General features: G+C 42.2%; 1 protein-coding gene across 1 annotated transcript; it reads right to left on the bottom strand.

The window, feature by feature from the left end:
- Nucleotides 1–1,475: 1,475 nt before the first annotated feature.
- Nucleotides 1,476–15,429, bottom strand: ptbp1a (polypyrimidine tract binding protein 1a). The gene is made up of 16 exons (XM_069661290.1): nt 15,391–15,429; nt 14,558–14,611; nt 14,314–14,344; nt 10,750–10,810; nt 10,422–10,594; nt 9,842–9,988; nt 9,393–9,563; nt 8,811–8,921; nt 8,433–8,613; nt 8,213–8,293; nt 7,917–8,071; nt 6,511–6,544; nt 5,329–5,421; nt 4,924–5,140; nt 4,542–4,619; nt 1,476–4,364 (listed from the first exon to the last, which is right to left on the bottom strand). The coding sequence occupies exons 1-16, from the start codon at nt 15,396–15,398 to the stop codon at nt 4,232–4,234; spliced, it is 1,728 nt and encodes a 575-aa protein (XP_069517391.1). The 5' UTR covers nt 15,399–15,429; the 3' UTR covers nt 1,476–4,231.
- Nucleotides 15,430–20,787: the final 5,358 nt, after the last annotated feature.

The following is a 20,787-nucleotide window of genomic DNA, read 5'->3' as shown; positions in this document are numbered from 1 at the left end:
CATCACGGCCCGCTTCTTTTGGGTCAAATTACTTCTTGATCAGAGCGGTGTTGGAAAATGAGCGTTGCTCCAGCTGGACCGGCAGCGCCATAGCTCGTTTCCCGCATTTCAAATGCGCCTCTGCTGCTTCACATTCCGTGTGCCAGTGACTTCTGAAATCTGATAACCCAAAAAACATCACAAAAATCTATGTTTGGATGATTTTACTTTGAGTTATCCTTCCGCCCAATTACGCAATCTCTTTGCATTTCAGTATATTCCAAGGAGGATTCTCTGTAGTCGGCGCCCTGCTCTAAATTACTCTCGCTGCAGCGAGAAATACTAAAGCTGCTGCAAGTAAACAAGAGTCTGAGGTATCAAAGGAGCATCAAAGCTTCAAGTTGCTGCCATTGAGTTTCCCTGACTAGTAGGGATGCACTGAAGAGGTTTAAAGGGAGTGCCTGAAGATAGCTTTCAAAAGGTGATTGTTCTAATACCTGAAGGGAAACATTCAAATAAAGTATCTGCTTTTAGCATCCTCTAACATGCTGTTATCCCGGCAAGTAGGATGCAGGTATCTGTCATTTCTGCGACCTTCAAGCATGCTTTATATGCAAAGAGATGGAGGAGAAACAAGTGCTTGGCTGTGGAATTTACTCTAAGCTTGATAACGGGAAATTCAAGACCACACTTGAAAAATCCAGCTCCTCTCCGCCACAAATACAGACACCAGTGGACTCGTTCTCCTTTTCTGTCAGTTGTCCCTCTCTGAAAAGGCAGGGAAGATCTGAGGTTAATCCCCTCTGCAGCTCTGTAAGGAAGTCGAAGAAAGAAGGGAGAAAAAAAACGGTATAATGCCAGAAAGCCCAAGGAGGCACTTGAGATTAAGCCACTAACTATTGACATTGTGTGAGTGGCAGGTAAAGTCACCTCTGCTCGACAGCCTTTGACTGCCAGCAGAGAGCAAGACCTCCCCCTAGTGGTCCAGGAGGTGAACAGCGAGTTTGTCGTTGAGGTTCGTTTCTTGCATCCCTGAGGAAAGATGCCAGATATGCGCCGATAGACATGCTTGTGTTTTTATCTTCATTATGCATCTTATGCAATACAGCCACTCGGTTTCCACAGCAACTGGGCTCATCTCCTAAGACGGACCTGCTTAACCGAAAAGGTCAAAGCAGATCACAGAAGGATGGAGGATTATTCAGAATCATTGAGGACAGCAAGTATCCGGCGCCGCATGTCAAATTAACTCCCCGCGCTGCCATCGCCATGGCAGCCGCTTCATTGGAGGGATTGAGCCGAGCTCAGAGGAGCAGTCAGTCAAGTCTCAGATGGATGAGTGCAAAGTGGGAAATACAGTAAAAGATTAAAAAAACCCACCAGCGGTAAACAGGATGGGGAAAAGTGGAAAGTGTTACAAGGTGTTAACCGGGTACAGAGGAGCAGGTCCACAGCACAGAGAGGAAGAGACAGGAACCAAATGAGGCCAGATGAAAGAAGGAACAAACTAAAGATTTATTGAAGGCAGCAGAAGATGCAAGAGACAAGAACAGAATGGCAAAGGGAGGGGGGGGAGTGGGGCACATACAGAGACACTTGTGTGTTCAGATAGGTTTAATGTCTTTGTGTTACAAAAGGCTTTTTTTGTTTTTACAGCTCCAGAGAGCTTAATAGGTCTGTATTGTTTATCAAAATATACATGTTTTTAACGTAAAGTGGATAGACTCCAAATCATTTTGTGATACAAAAACATGAATATGTACAACCATCAACCCCGCTTCATACAATAACCCCACCCCGCCCCCATATAAAAAAAAGGAGAGAAAATAAAAGCTTTTAACAAAACTGGAAAGGCATATAATCTACAATCGACATCACAGCTAGCACTGTGGCTCTTTTAAGTATCCATTCTAAGGCAATCTCCACCAAAGTAGGCTCTTTGTAAAGTCAAACAATTTACAGTAAAGGTTTAAAACAAAAAGATTTCAACTTCATGCGACTCTCGTACAAGGCATCTGAGGAACAGAGGAAAGGAAAATTGGAGCCTTGTGTTCTCATGAAACAGCAGGAATGTGAAAAAAAAAAAAAAAACCCTTTAGAAATATCACAACACTACAAAACAGCTGGGGGTAGAAGATACTTTGGTCCTTAACAGCAATAACCGTCTGTAGCTACATGAAGCTTCGTTACACCATGCATAATAATCTTCTACAAAAATAGAGACAGAGCGCGTCTGCATCTGGTCCAAAACTACAGTGGTCGAGGCCGTGGAAAACTGGTGCTGGAGGCACGCAGGAATGTGACGTTTAAGACTTCAGTGTGATGGCGCCAACTTGGACCTAACGTTGAGGAAAAGTGCACTAAAGAACCTGACTGTGTACGTGGGCACAGACAGGGAGCGGGCGAGTTGTTCTCACCCTGTAATCCTGTTCTCTTGAATTTAAGAAAAAAATCATAAACTGGGTTTTTAGATACAGTCCAAGACTGTTGGTACTTGTGGTTGACAAATGCCTCCAAGCTGCCCTCTCACAGGTAGGATTACCTGAATAGAAATGGAATAAAGGCACCTTTGCAGACAGGTAAGATAAAACACCTGAACCAGAGGTAAACAAAGTCAACTGACCAGGCCAGAGAGGGTCTCCGCCTCAGATTGAAATCTTAAGGAGTCAAGGCACTGTGATAAGAATCAACCCAGCAGCTACATACAGGTATCAGTTAAGCAGTGATACACGTGTAAATGCTAACATTTAAAGAAAAGATAAATGAGTATATATGTGTCCACATATAGATGAACGTAATATGGTTAAATGAGGTCCCGAACACCACTGTCCCTACTGAGGAAGGACTAAATGGAGGTGATGGGGACTGTAAGACAGGAGGGCTGGATACAGCTCTACTCCTGCAACAAAACACCTAACAGAGCTACATCACTTAGAAAAAAAACTTATTAGGCATCTAACTGACTTACATTCAGAGTTTCTACATACATAAAATGGGGATATATGCATACGAACCTATAGATAAACATTTGTGTTCTTCAGAGGAGAAAAAACTGAAGATTGAATGAGCCACTTCCTGTGTTCTTACAATGCTGGTACATACCGAAAGGCAAGAGAGAGAGAAAAAAAAAAAAGGCATTTTAAGAGCCACTTCCTGTCCGAATGAAGCCATAGCTACGCTTCAGGCAACACGGTTGGGGCAAAGTAAGGCACGAGACTGTAGATAAAAAGGCAAACAGTGTCCTTATTGAATAACTTTTGATAGTGGTATGGATCCCCCAAAGCAAATAGGTGGGCGTTTTCAGGAGAGAAAAAAATCTACTATGGAACTAAATTGCTGTGAGCCAAAACAAAATCCTTTGTTTTTAACCGTTTGCGACTGGCCGAACAGGTTCAGAGTGGCATTGGAAAAAAAGCACACACAGATATATCCACACGACTATGATAGTAAAAGGAATGCTAAAGTGTGTCTGGTGTAACTCATCCACAGAAGCATACATCCATGGTGGAGGGTGTCTTTTCTGTTTAAACGATTTGGTCTAAAGTGACAGTTCATCCGTTACCCCTACTTGCCCTCTGAAATAATAAAAAGGTTCTTTGCAGAATGTTGCCGGTCCCAATGACCCCACTTACAACTAAAAGAATCTGGAACAAATTAATGATTAGGTTGGACTACAAAGAACCAGTTATGCACTTGACCAGTGTACATACAAGTGGCTCATTCCTGAGCTAAGTTTGGACCTATTTTTAGCGTCGCCTGTTAAGACTTGCATGTAAATACTGTCATTTCGGCCAGGACCTGCCACTCGCTGAGTGATGCAGATAAATGTATTCACAAGCTGTAAGTCGTAAGAACCTAATTTCAGCTCATGTTAGCACATCTAGTCGAACACAAACAGCTGTAAAGCAGAACAATGAATTTGTGTGGGACGAGAGGAATTATTCATGTCTGCATCTGAATTTTAAATCACTTGTATTTTATACTGAACTAAAGTTTATGAGACAGTAAATCAAAAGAAAGTTATTGTCTTATACTATGAAAAGAGTTGGAACCAAAAATCAAAAAGTAATAATTAAATCCTACACTGAAAGCTATTAATGGTGGGGGATAATTATGAATGGGGATGAAGGAAGCAACTTTCTACAAAGAACCACACCCAAGTTTATGTAATGGTGGCCATTTCAACTGAAGGCAACCTTGACAGAGTAGCATTCAGACGGCAACAGGCTTGGAGGGAGGAGGGAAAAGGCACTCAGATGGTGGACTTGGAGAAGGACACTCGAAGGTGGTGGTTCTCTCCCAGGTCGTGGTTGTGGAACTCGATGAGGGACTCGATCGCCTCCTCGACTGAGCCCATCTGGATCAGGGCCATCTTGCGGTCCTTCCTGCGAAGTTAAGAGAACAATGTGTTCTTAAAGTGAAAACATACTGCCCGCTTTGTGAGGGTCTTTGATTTAGTAAGAATGAAATAGAAAAGTGGCTTTGTCTTTGAGGCAGGTTGTGGTACGCTCAACCTCATATGCCATCATAATAACCCGACATGTGACTCAGCTGAGACTTACTGAAAGAACTTGAAGGCCTTGACTGTGGCTCCTGAGCTGGCAAAAAGCCTCCTGAGGTCATCCTCCATCACAGAAGGCCTGAAACAAAGAATCAGCACAAAGCATTTATGTGGGTTTACTAACCCGGTACTTTTTTTGCATTTTTGGGGTTTATTTGCTGGAATGGTGAAACAACACACAAGGGACATCATTAAATCTATAAATGCACCTCTGGAGTAGCATGGTTTAGAAAATACTGTCACAACTACTTAATCCAGAGCACTAAATATAGAATAAAACGAGTCAGGACTACAAAGGAAAAAGCTTAGAGCACAAAAGCTGCCGGGGGGAGAGAGAGAGAGAGAGCAGGGGATGGAAATGAGCCTCCCGCAGCAGCACTTACGGTATGTTGGAGAGGTGGAGCGTTGCGGAGGGTGGGAAGATGTTGGAGTAATTTTTGGAGCCGGGCTTCTTGAAGCGGTGAAGCGGTGAGTTGCCGTAGTCCTTCGTGAGGCCCTGGTCTTCGTGGCCTTCTCTGGGCAGCTGCACTGTGGTGTGTTTGGAAAAGGTCACACGCATGTCCCGGCCGTGAAGACGCTGGCCGCTCAGGTGGCTCATAGCTGGGAGAAATACAAGACAGTCAACACGTGGAATTCTAGAAGAGACCGTACGTCTGTGTTACCGCTCGCTCAGCTCAGACTAAAGACTAATAACAAAGTGTGGTAAAATGACGCCGGGCGAAAAAGATGAAAGAACATGATAGATCAAAAGAGAGCCAATAGTGTTTGCGGCGCTGGAGTGTAGCTACCTAGCTGAGCCTGTGTGCTATCAGACATCTGGATCAGAGCATTCTCCTTTTTATTGAACAGGATCTTCACTCTCATCACGTCGCCATACACACCTAAGGGATGATAAAGGAGGGTGTTATGATACAAGTGCGACAAAAGAACACAGCCTTAACAGCAGCCACACAGCCAATCACAGCAACAAAGACTGCTTTAAAACATCAAATCTGGGACATTGATATTCCTACTGCAACTGAAAGAACGCTTTCTGATTAATAAATCAATGTCAGGCTATTCTACTAATTTTCTGTTCAGTTCTGCAGAGAATGGCTAGAACTAATCCTACATAAGCCCTCCTAGAAAACAATTACAGATAGTGATAGCTACAATGGTTATGCTTAGAAAGGGGAGGTGGTGATTTGAAGACATAAATCAAAGAGTAGTAAAAAAAGCAATGGTTCTGATTGAGTTGATTCTTTTGGACCAACTTGAGGGCCTACTAAGAGAGACATGCAAGAATAAACTAAACATGCACATACCTACATTAGAGTAACTGAGACAGACTGCAAAAAAAAATATGGTGACATAATCCGAGTGATATGTCAACTCATAAACACTAAGAAAAAGCAGCAGCATTTCATCGTTACGTGTTCTGTTTCTGAGGGACTCGGGGCAAACACTTAGAGGAAAAAAAATCAACCTAACAAAAATGAAAATTTGATGAATTTTCACGGCTTAAAATTAGACCGTGCAGAGCCAAATAAAGTGTTGACTTTTATCCTTTTCCTGGGGGTGATGCTTTGGAATTTAGATTGGCTCCTCGCCTCATTCCCGAACAAAATGATCCCCACATTTCTTTTTAGCGAGGCGGTGTTTCCATTGAGGGGCTCTTTGCTCTTTGAAGATGAAAAACTGCAAATGTTTTTTGCCTATGGACAGTAAAGCACTGCTGTTTAAAATTTAATGAAATGCTGCGGCTTTGTGAGGTGTTCTCACCTTACTTTCCTCACACAAACCCACAACAACCAAAACAGGTCATACAAACCCCCAAAACAAACAGACACCCCCACCCTTCATAGCCCTGTAGCCTGATGACGAGACATCAGTGGTTAAAAAAATAAAAGCCAACAACATGAGACAAGACATGCCCACCTTGCGAGGTAACAGTAGTAATAAATAAAAGAGATGAAAGGATGATAACGTACCGAAAAGAATAAAGAGGCAGTGTGGCGTAACGCTCTTTAGAGACAGCAGGGGGAGCAGCGGGGCAGGGGGCCAAAGGGGGATAGGGAACAGGGGACAGGGGAAAAGAGACGGAGCGGAGTGGAGGACAGTGGAGTGGAGTCAGGACATGTCCGCAGGCCACAGGCAGCGAGGTCCACAGGAAGGCCACAGTACCATGGAGGAAGGAGAGGCATGAGGGACGAAGAGAATGAAGAGAGGACAAGAAGAGGAGGAGCACGAGAATGAAGGAAGAGGAGGAAAGAGAGACAAAGATGAGATGGAGGAAAGGACAGATGATGGCGAAATCAGGGTCGCCAATGTTTGGTTTTTGTTGTGTTTTCAATTTGTGGGCGGTATCCAAATTTGGGACAATATGGAGAGAGATGGTTGGTTGGTTGGTTGGGTGGAAGGAGGAGTGGTTGTAGTTGTAGTAACAGAGGAGTGGCAGGGTAAAGAGGAGGAGAGAAGGAACAATTGGTCGTGGGGCGTGCAGTCAGTTGGCAGGAGTTGAGGTGAGGGGGGGGGGGGGGGGGGGTTTAAAACAAAAAAAGAGGGAGAGGGGGACAGAGAAAGAAGAGAGAGAAAAAAGGAAGTAAAAAAACAAGGTCAGTATACACAAAGAAATGTAGTGCTTCAGACAGTAGAACTGGCTAAATTAAAATGCACTGTCACTATGGGAACACTAGGAGAAAAAGAAGAGAAAAAAGATTAACAATGAAATACAGAAAAAGGCAGAGACAATATGTACTTTTAAATTACACGCTATGACTAAGATAATTTTAAATTACATTTTAATAAAACAATCAAATCTGACTATCGCTTCTAATAATCCTGTTCAAACTTAAAATTACAATGTTTATTGTAATGACTACTTAGCTACAGTAAATGTTATGAGTTTGACAGACTACTTGTACCTTCTACACACTATCGATTTTAAACAAGACCTAAATCTAAATCACGTAACATGATGAGTTTCTTTTAACAATATAAAAAGGAAAAAGTAATATTGTCTCTCCAACAACTCAAGAATGATTTCAACTAATGGACAAAAATGAAGATATGAAATGGTAAGTTTAAAAAAAAAATAAAAAGAAGTTAGTGTTTTGAATAAACTTAAAATTCACAGTGAGCAAAGTGGCAGGTCAGAAATGCAGCAGGTTTGGTCAAACACAGAGAGGGCCTGAAAGAGAAAAAGGTTTGGACTCGATGACCCCCCTTTTTATATAAAACTTTGGTGAGGGTACTCTCCAACTACTTCTCTAGAGCTACAACTAGAGCTCTAGGTCAATGAACCCTGGCGCAAACAAATAGCACTATAACACTTTTCTCATCACTTCGCTGACAGAGGCTTGATGTAGAGCTGTTTAAGCCTAGTAAGTGTACTGACCTCAGGGTTCAGATTGCTGACCAACAAGACGTTGTTTCCGGCGGGAGCGAGCCCTGAGAGGCCGAGGCGGCTAGCAGCCGCTGCTGCAGCCGCCATGCCCCCATGACTCACACCCAGGGACGCCAGGGCACCGGGAATACCAGGCATCGACAGACCTGAGAGGAACAAAACATTCGTCGCTTTTATCTTGTTTCTCTTCAAATATTGAAGGGATCTCTGGGAAATGTTAGGCAAGTGTCAAGTAAACAGGTCACGTAATGAAGGACATGGATCAGTGAGAGAGTTTGTTTACTGACCTGCTGTCTGCTGGATAGCAAAGGCTGGGGAGAAGGCATGGGCTCCACCATAGGGAGGAGCTGAGATTATGCCTGGCGCAGCTGGGACGAGAGACAACAACAAATGAGAACACAAAGGTTTCAGAAAAATATCTACTTACTTTTTAATCTGCTTTAAAAAAAACAAACTTGCTAATTCTACTATGTAATTAAAGGCTTGTTAACAGTTACAGCAATTTACCAAATGCAGCAGCTGCCATGGTCTGGTGGTCAAGGGAGGGCTGTGAATCTGCAGTGGGGAGGTCGGGCCGGGTGTAATCTCTGCTCTTGTCGTTATTGTACTTGACATTAAGGCTGGTGAGCTTGGAGAAGCTGATCCTCAGGGTACAGCAGGCATTGTAGATGTTCTGCCCATCCAGAGACTGAGAAAGATATCAGAGCACGAGGGTTAAGGCAACTTGTGTGCGGGAGAAATGGTTAATACATGAATGTGTAGCAAACATGTTGCTATACACACAGCAGTGTAGATGCAATGGTTTGAAAACCACCCATCGATCTGTACTCAAAAGGTGACAACCTCACTCTGAAATCTCATGACACAGAGTTGTACCAGTCTTACCAGTTTGGCGTGCTGAGCTGTCATGCCATCGGCATACTGGATCAGAGCCTGGAACTGGTTGTTCTTAGTGAAGGTGATGATCTTCAGCACAGTGCCGAACTTGGAGAAAATCTGGGGAGGGGAGACGGCATGATCAGAGGACATGGTGACAGCACAGATCAGAAAATAAAATGTAATTTTAATAACAAGGACGAGAAACAAATGTGATACATTTGCATATCCTTTTAAAACTAGACTAAATATTTTGTGGAGAATGAAATACACATGAGCTACAGACAAACATTGTTCGGTAACAGAAAGTGGAAGAAAATAAAACAAAAATATCAAATATATTCATGGTAGATAAATGGGCTGTAGAGTCTGTTGTCAAACTGTATCACTTGGCATAAGTGCACGATACACTACGTTTGTGCATCACTCACTAAACACATCGAGGTAATAACTGTGTTGAAGAAACTCCTTGTGCAAATACTGCATGTCACTTTAATCTCCGCCGCCGACAGCACAAGGCGTGTTTCAATATTGAAAAGGATGTCGCTCTGCTGAAACTGAAATTTAGCCAACAACTAGTTCACAATGTACCTGGTGCAGAACATCCAGGGTGACGGGGTAGAAGAGGTTCTCCACTATGACTCTGAGGACAGGGCTTTGGGTTGCTCCTACACCGAGGGTGGCAGCGTCGGCGGAGATGGCCATGCTTCCCATCCCACCTCCATGCAGTGCATTGACAGCCTGCAGAGCTGCCTGGGCACGCTGCACAGAGAGGACAGAGGACCTTCTTAATATGGTAGCTATGCTCAGTAAGCAGAATTAGATGAGGCATTAATCTTTGCATATGGAGCAACAAAATTATTGAACACAAACATTGCATTTCATCGATTGACGTCCCTAAAAATACATTTGTCATTACAAATATATACAATTCATATTTTCTGCATTTGGCCAATACCAGAACTCTTTCCATCTAGTGATTAATTATACAGTAACTGAAGTCTCTAATCCAAACAGATCACATGACAATCAACACTTACCACTTGGTTGGGGGAGTTGTCCGTCTTGAGCTCCTTGTGGGTTGAGTATTGCATGTAAATGGGGTGGTTTCTGATGACAGGGGTGACAGAGGAGTAGTAGCTCACCATCGTCTGTGCACACTCCTCGCTGTTCAGTTCCAGGAAGGCCTGCAGGAGAGGATCAGCAGAACAGATCAGTTTTATTTCCCTCTTTAGATGCCACTCTGAGGCTATGTTTAAAAGGCTGTCGTTATAGTTTAGCAGACCTGTTGCAGACCTTTCTAATTATGAGCATTTTCATTGTGTCTTTATAGTCACTGCCCCATCCCCGTTGTGTTTAACTCACAGAGCTTCAGGTATAAGAAAACGGGATATAATGAAGGCATTAAAAGGGGGTTTCAAAGTCTTCCTCTTTGAAACTTCAGCAAGTAGAGTTCTTGTCCTACCCACTAAACCACAACGCTGTTACAAAAGGGTCTTTGTCATCATTTTCAGGTCAGGACAGAAAGCTGATCCCTTTCCCCAGGGCCTCAAGAGAAATCCACCCGGGAGTGCGAGACATACAGGTTTGGTGAGAAGACCTGCAGATATCAGTCCTTACCTGGTTCTTCCCTTTCAGCATCAGCAGATTAGTGACCTTCCCAAAGGGCAGTCCCAGTCCGATAACCTCAGCCTCGTTAATGTCGCTGGGCAGCTTGCGGACGTGGACCACGCGTGACGGAACACCGGGACTGCGGACGTCACCTTTGAATTTTTTGCTGTCGTTGCCATTGGCTGCAGGGAAAACAGAAGCAGATACAATCAGGGAGGGAACAGAAGGCTCTGGTTAGTCTTGAATAATGGATTGATTGTCATGGCAACACAAACAACACAGACACGACAAGCACTTCAATAAAAGAGGATGCGCCCATCCATAGCAACAGCCCTACCTGAGTTCATGATATAGGGCCCGTTGGATATGCAGGAAGAAAAGAGTTCGTCGGATCCCCTCTGTAGAAGGAGAGAAAACAATGGTTCACTTCAGTGCTTTCACCAATGAGGGCACAGCATGGCAGGTGGAGAGCACGGCTCTCATATTACCGAGCCATTGTGTGATAAAGCAGGAAGTAATCTGATAACCAAAAGAGGATTGAGCAAACACGCTTGAAAAGAACTCCACCTTCCCCACAAGAGAGAATTAAGAGATCTAGCTTTTTGGCAGGGATGTTTGACTTCCCCATCACAACCACGTCTTCCATCCCATTTTACACTCTTCTCTCACAATATTGCCTACAACCCTTAAAGTCACAGTCACGGTGGTCCATTATTTCTGACTTGAGGCAATGTGCCAAATCATCATGTTTTACACTCGAGGAACAGCTACTGTTCAGATTTAAGCACACAAGTCAGCAGTAAAAGCTTATCTGAACAACAGCTGTCAGTCAGTACAACCCATCTTCTCATATTTCAGCATTAGGAGGAAGGATAACACGCTGAAGCCCGCCGAATAGGAAGACAAGATGGGGATACTTCCAGCTCACACTACTTTACTGTCTGATGTCCTCCCTCTCTATCTCTCTCTCGCTTTAGTAGATATAAAATGCTGTTACAGGGCTGTGTGTGTGTGTGTTTGTGGGAGATGAAGTATAGCAGTCACAAGAAGTGGCTCAGCAGCCTAAGCTCTACAACACGCTACAATGGAGGTCCTGTTCCGGCTGAGACTAGGGGCATTGTTACGCGGCAGCACACACACATATGGAGCCCTAAGGACTCTCTGGGAGTTGAAGAGCCCTGGAGCGCTTTAATAACAACCGGTCATGCAGGTTTGCTAGCATTCTTCTCCACCTTGTGAGTCTTGGCCTTTACATATGCAAGATGTTCATGGGTGGGTTCCAGTCAGGCGACTCACTAGAATTTCTATTAATTAAAGGCAGAGGTAAATTAGCCTGGTGCCTTGTAGGGAAGAGTGGCGTACAGAGATGGTGGCTGTGAGAACACAACACTGTAAGCAGTAGTATACTGCCCTTTGACTTCCAGATGGCTGCGCTGAGTAGGCCACTCTCACTCGGAGGCCCACGCAAACAGCGTCTGCTATTCCAATTCACAAACTTCAAGCAACAATATGCATTCCTGCTGCCTTTTCATTGAGGACTCAGCATCGGGCTGCCCCCTTTTAGAACAATTTATAAATCTAAACATGAATGGAATTCATACACGGCAGGAAATCACTCACCCGCGATGACAAAGACACAAAATAAACTACAAGACCCAAAAGGAGACAATGAGTAGTTTGTGACACATTGGTTGCATTACAGGAGAGGGCTTAAAAAAGATCATGTTAGCTCATATTGTTATGACAAATGTTGGTAAAAGGCTGTTGTGCACTAGTGTTTGGAAGGAAAATGTAAGAGACCATATTTTTTGCTTAATGACTGTGTCATTGCCAGATGCAAGCCATGAGAAACGAAGGAAGTGGCTCCAGCCTGACTCAATGCTCGTGGGCGGGCTGTGTCACATTATCAGTCAGCAGACCAACTCCAAACAGGAGGAGCAGAAAGATCAGGCCTGTGTCCAGGCTTTTGCTAAAATTTCCTCCCGGGGACTGATGGTAACTGTTCGACTGCAGGACTCGCTTTCTCCCTCTCTCCCCCCTACTTCCTCATTCTAATAATAAACCCCAGAGCTGAGCAAGTCTACAGTGCAAAGCAGGGAACATCGAGTCACATACAGAACAGAGGACTGTGTAACTGACTGGGGAATATACGTACAGGTTTAGGAGCGAGTGTTAAACTGAGTGCAGAGGGGAAAGTTGCAGAGCCAGTGGAAGAAAAACAGAGTTTATAAATGGTTTGTTAGTCAACTCCCACACATCGCCAAACCCTTTTTTCCATCACAACCCCACTAAATGTGTATTGACTTGTTCACATCCTTTGTTTGCTCAGAGCGCTAACAGTATAATAGTAACCTTCAGGATACGATGACACATTACTGGCCAGCATACTGAAACTGTAGCAGCTTCCTCTCACAGACAATGGAGTCGGCCTACCTTGAACTTAACTTTAAAAGCGGTAATGGAGGCATTGCATCAAAGTAACGAAAAAAGAACTGTCTGGTCTAACGCATTACAATCTTATAAAGCAACTTTATCCATGGTGTTTTTTTATATTGGCGTTTGTAAGGAACCCTGCAAGAGGGTTGGTGGGTGGTAATCTTGATGGGAAAGCACAAAGAAAAAGAGCACAGGTAGAGACACGTTTGTTCACTGTGCTCAGCCTTCACCGGTGGAGGGGGGGCAGGGAGCTGTGCCTCACCAGGGGGCTGGAGGGGGGAGATTGGAATGTGACCGCGGAATGCCAGACGCTCTGCCCAGACGGAATAATTACAGATTCCAGCAAGGCAACGCTCCATAACTCAGCATCATCATTACCGCAGCACATAAAATCCAGAAAACAGGAAAGGTTGCAGAAAAAAAGACTCACATTAAGAGTCAAGTATGAAGAGCACCAATAAAATCTTGCTTTGTTAACATGTTGAAAAGTAAAAGGCCCCTTTGAAATGAATAGAGGGGGTGGGGTGTGTCACTGTAACGGGCGTGTGTACCAGGGCGCTTGTTTAAACAGTGTTAAGACCTTTGGTCGGGGAGGATGAGCACAGTTGAGGGAGGATGGTTACAGTCTTTAGTTCAATTACTCCACCTACACATAGCTGCCCCAGGCCCTGTTACCAAGGATGACTACTTAAGCAGGCATTTTTATTGGCTACGCAAGTTAACAACCAGCCAAAAACAAATGTGATCCCCTTTAAACAAGTTTGCAGACACTGTTTGCACATGCAAACATGTAGAGTAATTACTAAACAGCTCCCCCATTTCTAAAAACGATAAAACCAGATTCATGCAAAAAAAGATTAACACTGGACAATACAAATTTGTTTCACTGTGATAGAAACGAGACTGAATAAAAGGATCAGGGCTGGATTCAGCTGCTTTCTTAACATTCCAGTAAGTCCAACAGGCTATTAAAAACACACAAAATAAACAACAGGAAGTTCCGTTTACCAACAACCACACAAGCAAACAGAAATGGGAAAACAAAACCCCACCTTTGATAATCTATTAGAATTCATCTCAACAGTCAAGTCGCTGCCACCTCTATGTGCTGACCATTCGGTTGTATATCATAAATCTTTAAAGGAGAAACAGCCTGCAACTGCAAACTCATTACACATGAGAAATGGCTTTTGGCAGCAGTTCTGTAATTACAGAGGAAGCTCTTGCAAACTGACAGGCTATTCAAGACCTCAAACTTGGTTACATTCTTTGGTTTGTAAAACCTCTGCTTCCTAAAATGTAAGTTTTCCGAAGTAGAACTCATCTTCATCTCTATTTTGATGTCAAGACTTTTATGAAAATTGCACCCAAAATCTAACTTACATTTTCATTATGTAGTACGTGAAATAAGGGAAAGTGAAAAGGAGCCTTGCTGCAAAGAAAGGATGATTAAAAAATTGCCTACCTTTGTGCCAACTGATATGTCATGGACACTGCTGTAAACGAGAGAGAAAGTTCATAAATATACAGAAAACATGAGATCCTGTTAAAGAATTCATCACAGCAGAGAGCTCTCTGGAAACTCAGTCGTTGCAAAATTTTGTTCAGATAAGGCAAATTCACTTCCTCATTCAGTGATGAGAACATGTTCCAAGTTTGTAAAGAATCACAACAAAACGTTCTAATGCAAAAATATACGAAATACTTACTCAATTTCAGGGACGTAGCCGGATCCCAGAGGGTACAAGTCAGCGTCTAGGCGGCTGTAATAAGTAGACAAAATAAAAAACCGACACTTAGAACAATATAATAAAAAAGATCCCTAACATAAAATGTACATGGCGTTTTCCCGAAATATTTCAACGCAACATTCAGGCTTCATCGGAAGTCTCTTAAACCGTCGAATTCAACTGATCAAAAGAGCCGCGTTAACGGTAGAAAACGATCAATTAAAAGAACGATCTATTGTGTAACCTACCCTGTATAGATAACCCGGTGAAGTCTCAGATTAAATCAACGAGAAATGTTCAGGCCAGACATCTTCAACATGGCCCTGGCACTCAGCAGACAAGTGAATGCGGAAATGAGACACGTTGCTTTAGCCAGCGCTCGAGCTCCCGTGAAACCAAGTTACCAAGGTACAGTTAGCCAATGTTAACTAGTGTCGGCGATAGCAAACAGACTACTTCCAGTGTTTTACGTAAACAGTATAAAGGCCCATTCATATCATTACACCTATTGAGCTACGTTTGCTTTGAGTTCCGTTAACATATAATGATAAAATATGTCCGTTCAAACGGTTCACATAACTAACGTAAGCTAAAAGTAGCGTCGGCTAGCAGCTGCTAGTTAGCTCACGCTCGTGCTAACTGTTGCATGTTTTGATGAAAAAACAGTTTCAAAACTTTCCCGGTCTAACGGTTAAATCGAACGGCCAGCGGATCGAACTGCATCAGAAGTTAACGGAAACATTAAGAGGAAACGTTCGGCGGTCGAATTGCGGTGTAAAATAAAGTCTTAAGAGTAGTTCTTTTTTACTTACCCGTCCATTGCACAAGAAAAAAACTGCAGGTCTGAAGCGAAGGTAGGGCGGCAGACTTGCTTGATTTTCTTACAAAATGGCTGAACACACGGAGGCGAGCGCTGATTAGTCCAGGGACTTTCAAGAGCCAAAAACAGGCGGGGACAAGCTTCTACTGGAGACGGGATTGGACAAGACGACTATCATTTTGTGAAAAAACAAGGCCGCGGCAAATTTCCAGTACATCAGATGAAGTGGTAAGGACCGATTGTGTTTTATGTGAAGAAAAGCGTACATTGAGACACACATTTTATAAAATATAAGGGAAGAGGGTCAGCCAGTCGAGTTTTAGAAGAAGTGAGGGGTTAAGTAGGGAACAACAGTTAGATATGAGTGCCCATACATCATATAAACATGTAAACTGTACATGCGAGCAGCACATCGAACACATCAAAGAAGAATACTTATTCAGTGTGTAAGTCATGCATTTAAAAGGCACCACGTACGTTTTTCTTAAAGACCAGTGTATGAAGAAGTTTTGAGCTCATTTGCTACTCGTGTAGTAGCAACACCAGAGTGTAAAAACTGCTTAGAAGTTTTAAACGCTTAATCTTACAGTACTACGTAAATGTAGGCTTACTTAAAAGTGAAAGTAGCCTACTCATGCGAAAGGGGTTTCATTTTTATTTTCTATTTAGTTGGCTAAATAATACTCATACATCTGTATGTATAGACAAGCTGGAACCAATACTTCTTTACATATTGGGACTTATCTACAATGGATAATATCTTAATGGGGTTCTAATATGTTTTTAATACACTTTTAATATGTAAGGTTACAATTGTATTTAGCTGCCTGTTACAAATGCAGTGGAGTAAATAGGATACAATTTTTGCCTCTAAAGTGTAATGGATTTGAAGAGACATAAAAAGGAAAGCATGAATACCTGAGTTTCGCACCTTATTTAAATATATGTACTTAGTTTTTCCGAATTTTACCACCCTAAATATGAGAACATTTTGTAAGGATTAGAAGAGTCAATCTATGATGTTTGCGTACTGGGTTGGCCTCCATCCCACACTGGATATCAAGTGTTGGGAGATTCACCAAAACAATTTTAGCTGCCATCTTTGAAAAGGGAATTCAAACTCACAGAACAAAAGCCTTTTCAATTGACTGTACGATCCAACAGTGCTGTTAAGTAATGCCAAATATAGATCTAAACCTATTCAAGTTAACAGATGGTTTCAAGTATTCAGAATTAGAGCAGATGTACCACTCAGAATAACAACCAAACTGGTTTTGGCGTGGTACGACCAAAGCAAGATGCTAATTACCCTGATACTTAGGTGTTGTTAGCACAGCCTGATTGAATTAGCAAAAGATCCTGTAGACGGCTATGATAGCTTACAGTATCAACAGGCAGAGTTGTGGACTGATGATGAGGCAAGACGACATCTAAATGTAAGGTTGTGTAGGGCAACAACATAAACAGTTTAAAGTTCAGTTTAGCTCAGTTATACATTACTTATTGTAAGTGCAAGCAACAGGGGTATGTGTGCACTTAAACCAAGAATCATTCATTAACATAGGAACATGTGTTTTTAAAGGTAATGATCTGGTATCATCACTACAGGAAGCAACATGACAACATTTTCTATTTATGGAAGGCATAGAAAACTAGATTGTCTATAGAAGCGAGAATTTCCTTTAATAATTTATTTTCAAGTTTTTTTTTAAATTAATTCTGCTGCCTGTGCAAAATTTCAACAAATAGCTGGTAGCTAATAAGCTACTCACCGCCTTGCTTATTAACAGAGAAGAATAAGAAAGGAAGAAAAATGCAATTCCTACAGTTCTCTGATTCACTAGTTACTATTATTGTTTGGGGGAGATTAAAAGCGTGAGATGAAAGATTTTGTTTGTGAAAAATAAGAAGTTAACAGAAACATAGATAAAGTGGCCATGTACAGCAGCTACTGCATATATAACAGTAAGTCATGATTACATGTTTATTTCACTGTTTCCCACAGGTTTTAAAGGGAAAATGTTTTTGCTGAATAGGGCTGAAAAGGATGTTTCATCACCATCTCCAACCTAATTTCTGTCTCACACTGTTATCTGAGGCTGACACTTTACAAACTAATTACAGAGGAAAGGTAATTACTGTTAGCTGTTACAATTAGATTTAGCTGTGCTCTCATAGCGCTGAGGATTTCTCTGTTCGGACTTCTCCTCCCAGAAATGTAATTTTCTCTTTTCAATTTCATTTTTCAATTAAAACTCCCGTCCATGTGTTTTTCCCCCAATGACTTTTTTTATTCCACTGGTCAAATCCAAGACAGTAAGTGTTTTCTCCTGTGCCTGTGAGCGTCTGTGAGAATGTGGAAAAGCATTGTCACGGATGTGACCTATAAACAGCACACAATATATTCTGTGTCCTGTGATGTGGAACACTGCAGCTTCTATTAAACGGCAAAAATTTCTCTCATCACAGAAAATGTATCCACAAACTGAATATGCCACATTCAGGCTGCACCAGAGAAAGTAACATTTAAATTGTTATGTATTGGAGGTAGAACTGTTGCAGCGTAAAGTAATAGGACTATAGCTTCTCTGTGAAGCAGTGCATATCTGACCTCTATTGATGAATGCCCTGTTTAAATGCCCCTCCATCTTTGTCTCTCTAATTACCCCACCCCCTACCTCACTCTAGCACACACAGTGCAATATATTTGGCAATATTCGAACAGGATTCACTTCTGTAGCAGTGGAAGTATGCCCTCTAGCGGTATTTTTTTGGCACTGCACCAACAAACTGATGCATTGATGGTGAAATCCCATTTATATTAAATATTCATAGGTACTGGTGGAACTGCTCTGTGCTTCATGTTTCTATCTCGACTCTCCTAAAGTCATACCTCTGACTTTACTCTTCTACATTAAACAGCCTCCATAAAAAAGTGGTAGTTTAATGTTGTATATTATTGTCCAATCAGAAAATCTGCTGGAGCCCTATGATTTTGTTTTTTCTGCTGAAAGTTAGGGCTGAACGATTTTGAAAAACAATATCTAATTGCAATAATTTTTGACTTATTGCATTTTTGATATGATTTGCGATATTAAAAGAAATGATTTTCATTTTCATTGAAAAACGTATTAAAATGATTATGGTGTGATTTTTGGGGGGGATCTACCAAACAAAGGTATTTGATACTCACGTCTGTGTTTCATGTGTCGGCCAGAACATCTCTGCAGCACAGTATGAAATGAAAATGGTATTTTGACACACAGTTTATCTCCGGAGATTTGTAAATTGCAGTAGGCCGTATTGTGATCTCAATTAATTGTTCAGCCCTACTGAAAGTGTTCTTTCAGAAAATATTATTTGTCCTCAAAACACCACAATTTGCAGGCAGGTTGCCAAATTCAAACTCATTTCCCAGGCACATAACATGACACTCATTGATCTCAAGGTGGCACTATATTAATACATTTTACAATTATGGTGATTGAGCTTATGGCCCACTGATGAAAGCCTTTGCATTTGCAGTATTACAGACTTGGTGTCTGGTGCAACTTTCGCAGGAAAAAATCACAAGCAGCGCCCAGTTAGTGACGTGTTTTCCATCACCCAGCAGTGGTTGGTCTGCCAGAGAGGGTAGGCCGAGCTAAGCGGCTGCTTTTCCGGTCTCTGCAAGTGTTGTGAGTAAACAGCAATCTACTATGGCTGAACAAACGAAGAAAAGATGGATGATTACAGATACAACTTCAAACTGTCTAAAAAAGAAAGCGACTTTCAGCAAGTTACAATCGTGACAAAAGGAGCCAGCCGTAGACGTCTGGTTAAGTTGGGAAGTGTCCTCCCATAAATACCATAGTTGGCCTTTAGGTGAAACATGACATAAGTTTAACTTTTAAAACACATGTTCAGGATTCTTCCCTGTTACATAACAAAACACCTCTTCACCTCTAAGGGGCGCAACAATTGTGAAAGCTAGAGCTCTTGTAATTGGCTGCATGCAATTTTACTAACCATTGGTTGAACGAACTTGGACCATTACTCAGCCGCGACATAAAATTAGGCTATATAGATTTTTTTTTCATTGTTATTTTTCCTACCAATTACATTTGACCTTCAACAAACAGATGTTTTATCTGCATATTGTTTTGTGTATTTCATCCAGAAGTAAGTCTTGCACCCATCTGTGACTCCTTGAGCTAAGATGCCAAAAAACAGCACACATCATTAACCCGGCTTATGTGTGCGCTCCTACTTACAATATGTGTCCATTAGGTTAATTACATACACACTTATCGGACTTGCTGTAAACAAACAGTAGTTTTATTCAAGATTAAACATTGAGACGACCACAGAATAGATGAACAGGCATTGGTCTAACACAAGGTTGCTTTTTCTGCTGCTGTCCCAGAGACCCACTATTAAGCATAGCTTAAGCTCAACAAATGTACATGTACTTCTATGTGTACACATGTATGTATACCTATATATATGCACACGTATATACATGTGTATATACAGTACATAAACACATAGACTGTCAGTGTCCTGCATAAAGTTTATATCCTGGCATTATGTTAAACTTTGGGTGTAGATTTTTGTGTGTGTGGACATTTTCAGGATGCCAACAGTAGTCTGCATATTATCTGATGTCTGAGCTGCATTTATTCATCATGTGAAATTAGTATAATATTCTTCCATAGTTGTGTAGTACCCCCTCTGGAGGAAAAGGCAGTGGGTCATCATGACCGGGAGCAGAGCAAGAAAAACCCCGGCCTAAAAATGGCGGCAGACAGACAAGTCCAACCAACTGAACCTGACAAAGGCACCAACAATACACAGATGTAGTCATCTTTTTTAAAAATACACACATCAAATACAATATACCGCCTTGCAAAGAGGCCATAGGAAAGAAAAAAAACATGAGAGTCAAGATAAGAAACAAATTGTACAATTACAGTGGAACTGCACATATGGAAAGCATAGACTATATTTGATCGGTCCACGCCTGCTGACCTCCCCGTGGAATGTAAGAAGGGATCATTTCTCTGGTGGTAAATGCAGGCAGGACTTTACAGAACGCATCTGGCACTGAAGGTTGCAAAAGACTCTCTTATCAACAAGTGTAGGAGGCAGTATATTCCCACAATCCCCCCTCGTATCCCCGTTATGAGTAAGACAACAGGGATGGAGTTGGAAAGTAAAGTAGTTGGTGGATGAAGAGTGTTAGACGAGAGTCAGGATTAGCACCAACTGCAGAGGTTTTTCGAACTGCGTGTGTCTCCGAGCATAGAAGGTGGGACTGTGCGCGTTTCATGATGAGGATGAAGACACCGATAATGAGACAGCGGTGATGGTGAAGGGTGAATCAGAGACATGGACGAGCCTGGGGGAA

This window comes from Semicossyphus pulcher, unplaced genomic scaffold (assembly GCF_022749685.1).
Source record: "Semicossyphus pulcher isolate SPU_LCO1_2020_fin unplaced genomic scaffold, fSemPul1.0.p SCAF_14, whole genome shotgun sequence".
Lineage (NCBI taxonomy): Eukaryota > Metazoa > Chordata > Actinopteri > Labriformes > Labridae > Semicossyphus > Semicossyphus pulcher.
The sequence above is the reverse complement of the archived record's forward strand: the minus strand, read 5'-3'. Positions and strand labels throughout refer to the sequence as shown.